This window comes from Onychostoma macrolepis, chromosome 16 (genome assembly GCF_012432095.1).
Source record: "Onychostoma macrolepis isolate SWU-2019 chromosome 16, ASM1243209v1, whole genome shotgun sequence".
NCBI lineage: Eukaryota > Metazoa > Chordata > Actinopteri > Cypriniformes > Cyprinidae > Onychostoma > Onychostoma macrolepis.
The window spans coordinates 4,321,338-4,333,737 of NC_081170.1; the positions used below are offsets into that span (position 1 = coordinate 4,321,338).

Consider the following 12,400-nt stretch of genomic DNA (forward strand, 5'->3'; position numbering starts at 1 on the left):
AAGCAGAGATGAGAAGATGCGAACGTGGGCGCAGCAGACAGACAGACATGAATCCTTTCAAACTGCATTAGCATCAAGGCAAAGAACACAGAAGAGATTTGTCACCAAAGAACCGCACCGTTCTGTTTCTGTCTTTGTCTTTCTTTCATTCGCACTGATCTGAAGAACGGCCACTGAGGAGAGGAAACATCTCTTTTCCGTGATAGTTTAGTTTGGTGTGCTGCATCTTCAAAATAAATGCCACCGATATGATGCACGTTGCACACAAATATGACAAGATATGGGTGAAAATGCAACGTTTCAATCTGACTGGCTGGTTTCAATGCCACTTCCAGGACTCGAGCTGCCAGGAAACAAATCTACAATGAGCTGGTTTGTTGTGTTCGAATCAGAATGAACAATAATAACAACAACAATTGTGAACAATAATAACAAAAAAAACTTTAATATAAAAAGCTAAACTAAAACTAAAATTACAAAAATTTATAATAAAGCTGAAAATATAAAAATAGAAGCTAATTCAAAGTATTAATAAAAACGGCGACTGAAACAGACTGAAACTTAAATTGTTAAAAATTGTTATTAAAACTTATACAAAAACATGTTAAGCACATAACAAAACTCAGTAAAAATTTAATTAGAATTAATGTAAAAATATAAAAATAAAAGCTCATCTTAAAATATTAATAAAAACTGTAATCGTATATATTAAGGATGATAAGATTCACAGATTCGCATCGGTGTATTGGCATAAAAGTTAAGGATGTGATGCATCGATTTTAAAAAAGTGTGCATGGGATACAAGTGGCCATTTGTAACGCGATGCATTGTTTCTAACATATTTGCATCAGTTAAAACCGGTTTATTTATATATAGTTATTAGTGATATAGTTATTAGAAAGTGACCAATATTTTTGAAGTAGGTTGATTTCTCCTCTCGAAACCGTTTCTCAGTCGCATTCTCCATTCACCACTGCTGCTACGTGAATATGACGCATCACAACACTACGGAGACCGAGGCGTTAGAAGTCAGAATGCACTTAAGTTCATTTATGATTTGCTGTTTGTCTGAAGGAGGAACAAGGAATTTAAATTTATATTTAAAAAAGGTTATGCGATGTTAAATTTATTATACAAAAGCTAATAAAAATAAAACCAATAAAAATTGAATTAAAATGAAAACTGAAAATATCAAATTTAAACCTAATTTAAAACGCTAATAAAAACTATTATCTATATGCAAAACCATAATATATAAATTTAACTAATACTACAAAATAATACGATTTTTTACCAGATGTGTTTACAATGGAATTTTTGTGTTTAAAAACACTAAACTAAACAGCAAAAACTTCATGCATCATTTACATGCATCGATTTGCATATTTGGTGATCAGCAACTTGGCAAAGCACAGTTAGGGAAGGAAGAGGAATTAGGACAAATACTGTTACTCCTAAACCCCTGAATGACTGACATTTGGAAAGTCCATCAAACCCTGCGCTGTTTCTGTCTTTCTGTACAGTAGCAACAGCGTGTGAGAGTTAATCCGCCTAGAACCGCGCATCTGTTGCGCTCCGTCTCGCATTCTCAGCAATGACATCTAGGTGTGCAAACGCTCCCACAGCTGTAAACCCTCTCTGAAAGGAGATCACGGCTTAAACGACGGTCTCTAGATGCAGATCGCTGGCCAATGAGGCGGCACACAAGCCTGGGGAGACAGTGTTTGACTTCGTACAAATAGAGCAATAATGCTCAAGAGGGGGAAGCCATTACCACGAGCAGCGCGAGCATATTTCAAGATGATTTGTATTCATTCCTGCCGTTACTTTCACACTCTGTTAACCTCAGTGGTGGTGGGCTCTCACGTCTGCGAGCCTCTCGGATTTGACGGGCGGTAAGCAAGGAGAGGTGCTGTCGGGTTAATGAGGCATGATCGAGCCGAGGAAGGCGGCCAATGGCACTCCGACGGCTCTTCGTGGCAGGGGTTGCCTAGCAACATACTGTAGGAAGAGTGGGAAAACCCAGGCTGTCATTCCACACGCGCAGCGTCTCTGTGGATGCCAGCTCTGTAACACTGCGCAGACAGCATGAAAGAACGCCGCAGCGCCCCAATGCATGTGTGAGGGCGGCAGCGTGCTTCTAAGACACCTGCGCATCACTTCGTAGCCTTTTATGTGCTTTAAATGACTTCGTTTTACAGAAATGCCTGTAGTCTGGCACACTGCTATGCCTCATGCGCCGCCTGTCAACCGCAGTAACGAGAGTGACTGTAATGGCAGCATGCTGGCAATGGAAACTTGCTTTTTGGATGCGCTAATAGACCTTTAAATGAACAGATTAAAAGAATACTTCACCCTTAGGCCATCCAAGATGAGCTTGTTGCTTTCTCAGAGCAGATTTGGAGAAATGTAGCATTCCATCACTTGCTCACCAATGGATCCTCTGCAGTGAATGGGTGCCGTCAGAATGAGAGTCCAAACAGCTGATAAAAACATCACTCACCACTCCAGTCCATCAACATCAACATCTTGTGAAGTGAAAAATCATTTAGGCATTTCAACTTTTAACTGTTGCTTCTGGCTAAAATGCAAGTCCATAATCCATAGTAACGCTTCCTCCAGTGAAAAAGTCCATCTCCTGTTGTCTCTCACATCAAAATCCACCAACAAATTTGTTTAGAACTGTTTTTGCTTGTAAATGGTGCTTGGTCTATGCAGATTACTCTCTTGATTCAAATAAGATGACTTTTTCACTGGAGAAAGCAATATTTTGGATTATGGACTGGTATTTTAAAAAGAAGCAATGGTTTGAAGTTAAGAACATTGTGATGGATTTGTTTCTTACAAACATGTAGCGTTTCTCTTCACAAAATGTTAATTGCTGGACTGGAGTGGTGTGGATTACTTGTGGATTATTGTGATGTTTTTATCAGCTGTTTGGACTCTCATTCTGACAGCACCCATTCACTGCAGAGGATCCATTGGTGAGCAAGTGATGAGCATCTGGGATGACCTGACGGTGAGTAAATTATCAGCAAATTTTCATTTTTGGGTGAACTATTTCTTTAAACGATATTGGCATTGATATTGCCTACATACTGTATCCAGCTTGACATTTGTAACTTCTATGTGTGAGACCTCTGGTGTTTTTCACTTCCAGTTATTTTAGATGTACAAAAACAGTCCTTGATACTGCAAACTGATATTTATCACATGATTTAAAATTATTGTTGTGATCATGAACACACTGGTTTGTAGTGGAAATAGTTCTGTTTACAGTACTGTTGTTTATCTATAAGAGTTATTTATCTATAGCTTATTTCCGTGTTGCAAAATACACTGTTGCATTGCATCGTGTTTTTTTCAGCACCTTGCATCCCTGAAAAAATACAAAAACAGCAAATTCAAAACAAAGCATCATGTTTTGTCATTACAGTATGTGAAGACTCACTGGCCAACTCAATTAAAGAACACTCAGAAAAGCGCTCTCTCCGCTCATCCTGCAGATTATCGTAATTATCTTAATAAGCGTGCATCTCTGTTTTTGTCAGCTGCTTTGACCCTGTATTTTCAGTTCCGCACACAGGGTCATGTTTTTATTACGTCATGTCAAGTTGAGACCCTCTCAAGCCCAATGCATTCTGTTCTATTCTGCTGCACTCCATCTAGCTTATTAAAAAAAAAAAAAAAAAAATCAAATTAAAACTGCATCTACATTTCCCATTATTTTTGTGGAAACTTATTTCCATGGTAACAAACTGTATGTGTGTGTATATATATAGCTTGCAAGACATTTTGTTTAGTGAGAATATAACTAAACAATATATGCGCAACGATACATTATAAATATATATATATATATATATATATATATATATATATATATATATATATATATATATATATATATATATATATATAAATAAATTAAATACGGAGGGCTCTTTACAGCATGAAAACTGACTTGTGTCCATCTACAGTCATAGATTTTTATTTATTTATTTTTTGCATGCTATGGCTTAGAAGCAGTGTTATTTCTATAATATATATTACTAGCTTAGAATTAGATTTTATTTTTATATTTTTAGTTTTCATTTTAATTTTGTCCTGTGATTCTGTCATTTTCATTAGTTTTTGTTTATTTTTTAATATTTCTATATAGATTTTTTTTTTTTTGAATTAGCTGTCATGGTAACCTTTTAAAATGTTCATGTATGTTTTTGTTTAATTCAAATTTTTCATCTATTATTGGTTTTAATCTAATTACAGAAAAATATTTTAATAATATTAGTTTTACTTAACAACACTGCTCAGGGGTTTTTATTAGTTTATATTAATTTTATTAGATAACATTAGTTTTATCTTGATCTGCATGCAAGCCATGCATTTGCTTTACTAGTATATCAAATTCAAAGCACATAAGCGCAGCCTCCTTACAAGCAACCAACTCCCGCTGGCGTCAGGGTGACGGTTAGTGCACAAATTTTCAAATATTTACAGCAAAAGTATATCCTCTACAGGCCTCTTAGATGCTTGGAGCACTGGCCGGCACTGTTTTACTCAAAAGGCAGCATGTTATTTACTCTGCCTGTAGATCAATACCTGCTCGGTCTTTTGCAGTGGCCAGTTTTGATTATTCAGGGCTGTCGATGCCGGAGTTTTCCACTGGATTCCACATGGGATCAGGCAAGTATTGACCCACTTTTCCTATTCACTGTTAGTAGCTCGAGCTCCTCATACAGCTTCATCAGTCCATCTCTGCCACACCTCAAGAGAAGTAAAGCTGCTGCCGGTGGGCCGTTCATCCACATTAACTAATGTGCTCATGCGGGACTCTGAAGTGCACCAGGCGGAGATGGACCTCTTAAGAGGCAAGAAACCACAGAGATTGATTTACAGTGTTTACTGCAGATCAGACAAAGCCGTTCTCTGTGCGCTCATGCTGGATGAATATTTGATGTGGCCACAGACTCTGGAAATCAATAAAAGCTTTGTGGTTTGTCTCACTTCTGACGCAGGATATTAAACTGCATTAAAAGTGGTGGAAAATGACAGTGTTAAGCAGAAAAAATCAAAGATAGAAGCGGCTGAGTGACAGTTTGATGATCTTCACATTTTCTGAAGAAAGCAAGAGTGTGGTGAACGGTTGCTAAGGTGTGGAGTGGATCTTTGTGCATTTTTACGCAGCGTATTCATAGCGGTTGCTAGGTTGTTCCAAGTCAATCTAATGCTGCTATTTACATATTAACCACCTCTCAGAACACCTTAGCAAACATATAGCCATGTCATGGCAACCACCCACACTCTAGCATCATGGGGAGTATTGCAAAGGCAAGCAACACTCACGCTTTCTTCAGAAAATGTAAGTCAGCAGCTGTATGTTTTTGAGAATAAAAAAAGCAGATCAAGGAACACAAAATGAATACCTGTGGCCAAGGGCGTAGGTTTGCTTTTGACATTGGTGGGGGGACCCCCCCCCCCCATATTCATAATCCATAAACAGAGTTTTTTTTATGCTATGTTTAACAGACAATAATTACACAATTTTGAGTTTTGCATCAGAGTGCTGGGTGTCTTAACAACGCATCATTTTATTTTTATATTAATCTAATTGGACCCAGGATGATTCTGAAAGAATACTCTGCTGTTGCTGTAGTAACGAACACAACTTTCACATGCATCTGACTGACAGATAAACCGCACACTCTTATTTCAGCGTTGTTTTTTATTTTGTGGATATTTCAGCTAACAGATTGCTTTGTACATTCAGCTAAACAACCTTAAGTTAAAGACGGTCCATGGAGACTCAGGAAGTGGTTTCAAATCCTGTCGCACATGGTTTTCCATAAAATCACATCATATTTGTCCCAAATTATTGTTAATATATACATAATGGCTTTATCCTAGACTGGAAGATTGTGTATCTTTCAGCACAACCTTTGTCTTTCTTTCAATATGCTTTATATAGAGCGCTAATAAAAGCCATAGATTTCACTTTCTCTTTCCGTTTGCTCTGTTTTGTCAAACACTGTACTTCAAACTCATCGATGCAACTTTTATATTAATGGTTGTGGACTGCTGTCTTGAACTGGGTGCAATACGCAATTACATTATTAAAGCAACAAATAATGATGTGAAATGTGGATGTTCGCACGTCTAAAGCATATGAAGCGAATAAACTGGTCTTCATCAGCTCCCCTGTTTACATAAACCATGAGAAACTATAAAAACGTTCAAGTGTTCAGTTCATGTATGCACATATCACCATCAGTCTTCGGTCCGAGTCTAAACTGTGTCCTCAGTTCAGTGACTATTGGAAGAACTGGAGCACCGAATGATTCATACATCATGGGATCAGTTACGCCGCTATTTTGGCTCATTTTGAGTCCGAGTTACTGTCACATGTCTGAAAGTAAGTTTTGATTGAGTAAAACTGTTTCAACAAAAAAGAATGATTCTTTCATGACATCCGGGCATCACTCTGGACCATTTGTTTGAGGCTCTGGATCTGGTGATAATGTTGTAAATAATGTTCTTGTTTCTTGCACAGACTGATCGTTTCACTTCATAAGACCCTCAATGTGTCATCAGGAGCCATGGGTATTCAATTTATGTTTCTTGATGTGCATTTTTTTTTTCTGGCTTGCATTTTATGAATCACACAGGACCACAATTTCAGCTAAAAATCTTCTTTACTGTTATGCTCAGAAAAAAAAAAAAAAAAAACACCTACATTTTTGATGACCTGAGGGTGAGTAAATTAACAGCAAATTTTCACTTTTTGGATGAACTTCCCTTTTAATCATTTTAATAAACTCTGAAGTATGAGCAACAGTAATCATGTAAGTTGCTTTAACAAGCATTAATAACCGCTGTGCATCAAGACTTATTTGGCCATTATTAAAGCCAAACAGGACAGAAAATGACACATGCAGTATTGAAGCAATCGGCAAGCTTATTGATTTAGTGTTGGCTTGACAAAACAGAACGGTAGTGTGTGCGTTTGGGTGCGGCTCTGATAATTGTTCATCGAGAGAACATCTAATGAACCCTAACAGCTTCCTGTGCCAAGATTCCATCAGCTGCGATCAATGAAACACACTGCCAACCTCCCGCATCGATCACCTGCCAATCACTGTCTCCCAGCAACACAACCAAGATGCAGAAAAAAACTTAATGATTATCAATGTTTCCACTCTGCATCACAAGGTTTTATGAACGCAATAGGACGTAATCAGATAAACAGGAAAATGAGGAAATGAGAATCACAGCAGGAATGATGCACATTTCTTCTTTCACTAATAAAAAAGCAAAACTTGAAATAGCATCATTTGCCTGGCTATATTCAAAAAAAAAAAAAGTTGATTAAATTTTGATTTGTGAGATCAGAAGTGAAGCTACATTGTGCACACAAAAAAACAATCAATGCAATTTCAAAAGGCCACAGATGCACCTTAAAATTACACAAACGCTTGATAAAACACACCGCCTTTCTTCTGCATTCGGCTTCTCTCTTTCATTTCAGAGTGAATGCAACTGAGGCCGATCTTCGGCGATTGCATCGTGCAGCTGTTGGCATCGCATTGATTGCATGGCTTTGATAGGCCATAGATGTTTACCCTTTTAGTCCCTGTTAATTAGAGAACAGAGAGCGAATGACACTATTGAGAGTCAAAAAACCCCTACTTGAACGGTGTTTGAAAAGCAGGACATCACACAGGTGAAGAGAAATGCACAATGAGCCTTATATAACACAGCGTGGCATAATCAGTTCTTTCTCTTTGAGCTTTTTTAGTATGAACGCACTTGTGTTTTCTTTCTATTTCAGAGGGAGCTGCGATCGAAGGGCCGCGTCGATCGGCTGTGTTCCAAGAAACACCCGTCCCTTGTGGAACACTGTGTCTTTCTCTTTCTCTCGCTCGCCTTTGTGTCTTTGCTTTCGTTCTCTCGTACGGTTTTTCATTCTTACCTGCTTTCTGGACTTGCAGTATTCGCTCGTACACGCCGTCTGAGTTCTCCAGCAGTGTTTGGCTGGTCTGGATCATCTGTGAACACGGGAGAAAGGGACAGGTAATGAGCATCCGTGCGGTTACTGTAACACTCGGATGACAGCTCATTTGTAGTGTGCCACAGTGGCCTGTACCCTGCAGATACTCGCGTACATTCAGAGGTCATAAGCAATGTAACAAATACATTCCAGTCACACAGAAAATAAAATAAAAAAGCTAAAAAATAATAGTCCACAATCAATAGGTAGTAATAAAATAAACATTTCTGTCCTACTTTTGCATAAATCACAGGAAGACATGTCATGTTCATGAATTTGTGCCGAAGGTCATATGAAACAAAACAAATACATTCCAGTCAACAGAATAATGAAGTAAAATAAATAAATGGCAAAATATTAAAATAAACAAACAAGTAGAATTATTTTCTCCTTCTGTCTAAATGATGAGAAGATAATTTATGCCTGAATATGGGTCATATAGGCTAGTAGGTGTATAATTATAGATATTATTAAATTAATTAAATTATATCAGAGGTCATATAAAACAAATAGTCATTTACTTGAACAATGAAAAATAAAATAATAATACAAAAAATAAAAATAAATATACAGCAATATACATTATCATGTACTACTTTTGAATAAATGGCAGGAAGACATGTTATGTTTATGAATTTGTGCCTGAATATGGGTCATACAGTAGCTGTATAATTTACATACCATATTGAAAACAAAATAGTAATAATAAAAAAAAAAAACAATAAAATATAAATGGATAGTAATAAAATAATTGAAAAAAAAAAAAAATTACTACTCTGTACTAGTTTTGTATAAAATGGCAGGATAATGTGTCATGTTTATGAATTTGTGCCTGAATATGGGTCATACAGTAGCGGTTTAATTTAGATATTGTTGCAAATTATATCAGAGGTCATATGAAACATAAATGCATTGCAATCACCCCATTGCAATTACTTAAAAAGTAAAATAACGTCATATCCTGGGGTACTTTTGTATTAACTGCGAGAAGATAAGTTAAGTTTACGAATTTACGCCTGAATACGGGTCCTGTATAGAGTTATTCATTTTACAGTAAATTATTCAGTAGCTAGTAGCTGTATAATTCACATATTATTTCAAATTCTAAAATTTTTATTTTAAAAAATGGCCTGATGAAAAAAAAAAAATCTATTTTTAACCTTCTGAACAACGTAAGATTAGTAGCTACAATGCAAAACAGGAAGTACATGGTCGCTGAATTGGTTGTGCACAGCTCGTCTAATGAGGAAAGTCAAAGCAGGACAGAAAGTGGGGCAGATTATGTAACAGATATGCTCTTTTGTTGAACGTGGACCCACACCCTTCTAATGAGGTGAGCAGATTCCTACATTTAATTATGCCAGACCATTCAGACACACACTAAAACTAATTCAGACAGACGTCTCAGCACAGGCCAGCGGCTACAGATCCTGCAGCGCCACAACACCAACCACATCAGAAAGCCAGAGCCTAGTTAAAACTTATCTTATGAGACTCAACATGCTGCCAAGAAAGACAAAGTAAAGTTGCATTTATTAAAGGCCATTTTATATCCTTTTTTCCTAGCTGAAGTTCATTTATAAGGCAAGTCTAGGTCTCTCACATGTTGTTTTTCATGTTTATTCTGTACAATCTCTCTGACCCTTAGAAATAAACACAATTTTAATCATGCTAATTAACGTTTTCACTACTGTATATTTAATAAGTCTATATGTAAATGAGTTGTGTTATGATTTACAGAATAGTTCATCTCAGTCTCAAGCTTCTGTTTAAGTTTATTCATGCAGATTATGCATATGCTCACTCTGACCTTTAGACTCTTGAAATGCTGGCCCGTATCATAAAAACAAAGGCCTCTCTGGGAAGAGTTTACAATTACAAAACATAACAGGGTGGGAAATGTGAAGTCATGCTTTAATTGCTGAAACTTCCTGCATTTCTATTTCGTAACAACGGCTGTTTTGTAGAAATGATGGTTGATTAAAAAAAAAAAACGCCCTTCATTCGAATAATTTCAGAGAAAATACATAAATATCATGATGATATAAGTACACTGGCTGTTAAAAGATTTGGGGTTCATAAGATTTTTTTTTTTTTAAGTCTCGTATGCTGTCCAAGGCTGCATTTATTTGATCAAAAATACAGTAAAAACAGTAATATGTTAAATATTATTGCAATTTAAAATAATAACTGACTAACTGATAGCTGATTTCTATTAGAATATATTTTAAAATGTAATTCATTCCTGTGATCAAAGCTGAATTTTCAGCATCATTACTTCAGTCTTCAGTGTCACATGATCCTTCAGAAATCATTGCTCAAGAAACATTTCTAAATATTATCAATGTTAAAAACAGTTGTGCTGCTTCATATTTTTGTGGACAACATCACACGTTTCATTTTATTAATAAAAAGTTTATTTATTTGAATAAAAGGTTTTATTGTTGTTGTTATTTATGCTTATTTTAAAGTACAGAAATGCGACCCTGGACCACAAAAGCAGTCATAAGTAGCACAGGTATATTTGTAGCAATAGCCAACAATACATTGTGTGGGTCAAAATTATCATCATGTCCCATGAAGATATTTTGTACATTTCCTACCGTTAAACTTAATTTTTGATTAGTAATATGCATTGCTAAGGACTTCATTTGGACAACTTTAAAGGCGATTTTCTCAATATTTTGATTTTTTTGCACCCTCAGATTCCAGATTTTCCTATCCTAACAAACCATACATCAATGGAAAGCTTATTTATTCAGCTTCCAGATAATGTATAAATGTATTTAAAAGAAATGGACCCTTATGGCTTGTTTTGTTTTCCAGCGTCACAAATATGTTTCTAGAAAATGAGTTACAAAAGGATCATTTTTGCAACCTGTTTGTGCTATTGCTTCTATGACAATGAGTCAGCTGACTTCGTCGTCTTGAGCAATTACAGGCTTTTGTGATGTAGAAACAGTGCATTAAATTAAAGTTTCAGCTAATCCTTTGTTATTGGCCCAGGTCCTTATGTACCGCAGGTCAGTCTAATTGAATCGTACATCCCTTTAGGGGCCAAAAGCATGGCAGGGTCACTTGTCGGGGGCCAGATTATCTTTCCTTGCCAACAAAGAGCAGAACAGCTGCTTTAGCGTCTTTCTCTGATGGCTCGTGCTCAGAAACCTCTCACAGAGATCAATCACGAGGCTGTGGCAACTTTCCAGGAAGTCGGGTCGGAGCGCACATTTTCTGATGGCCTCACCACATGCTGATGGTCGCTCAGACATGACAGATGCAGACAGGAAGCTAACAGTACTAAAGCATCAAAACTATTTCTTCACACCTTTCTACTCTGAGAGCCAAGTAGAGTTTGCCTTCATCTGCAACCAAAACAATTGCTTGCACAGGCAAATACCACTCACATTCTCTACAGAAAATGCACAAATCTAGTTAGGTGACACTAAAGCTACTTACAGTACACACATTATAGTAGCAACCCCCTTCGGAATAACCTAAAGCTAAGAATTATGATCAATGGCACACTGGTGAAAGTTGATGAATGCATTTTAATCAACTTTCAAATTATCCCAAAATAAATTCAGATCAATTCACTGCAAAATCATTCTGAAACATTTATTGACAAGAGCCAACACATACCATCTGGCATATTTAATACTGGTTAAAAAAATCTTTAAAAAATAATAATAATAATAATTTGTATTATTATTAACATTCGTGTGTGTGTGTGTGTGTGTGTGTGTGTATATTATATATATATATATATATATATATATATATATATATATATATATATATTTTTTTTTTTTTTTTTTATTATTTATTTATTTTTTTTAACATAAGTGCTTTGACGGGAATGAATTTGTAGACATACACTACTGTTCCAAGGTTTGTTTGTTTACTCATTTATTGGGAAAAATAGATACTTTTATTCAGAAAGGATGCATTAAATTGTTCAAAAGCAACAGTAAAAACATTTATTATGCATAATGTTACTAAAGGTTTTTATTTCAAATAAATGCTGTTTTTTAAACTTTCTATTAAATCAAAGAATCCTGGGGGGGAAAAAAATGTATCGCAGTTTTCACAAACAACAACACAAACGTTTTCAACATTCATAATCAGAAATGTTTCTTGAGCAGCAAATCAGCCTATTAGAATGATTTCTGAAGGATCATGTGACACTGAAGACTGGAGTAATGATGCTGAAAATACAGCTTTGCATCACAGGAATACATTTCTTTAAAAAAAAAATATATTTAAAAAGAGACTGCAATAATATTTCACAAAATTACTGTTTTTAAAGCATTTTTGCATAAAGTAAATGCAGCCTTTGTGAGCAGAAGGGCTTTC

The 12,400-nt window shown here is 36.0% G+C and overlaps 1 protein-coding gene across 1 annotated transcript in view; it reads right to left on the bottom strand.

Moving 5' to 3' along the window:
- The window catches only part of LOC131521688 (inactive phospholipase C-like protein 2), a 45,554-nt gene that overhangs the window by 6,264 nt on the left and 26,890 nt on the right, over positions 1 to 12,400 (bottom strand). Inside the window, exon 4 of the mRNA XM_058746637.1 lies at positions 7,970 to 8,045. Within this exon, the coding sequence (XP_058602620.1) occupies positions 7,970 to 8,045 (76 nt within the window). The remainder of the gene's footprint in view (positions 1 to 7,969; positions 8,046 to 12,400) is intronic.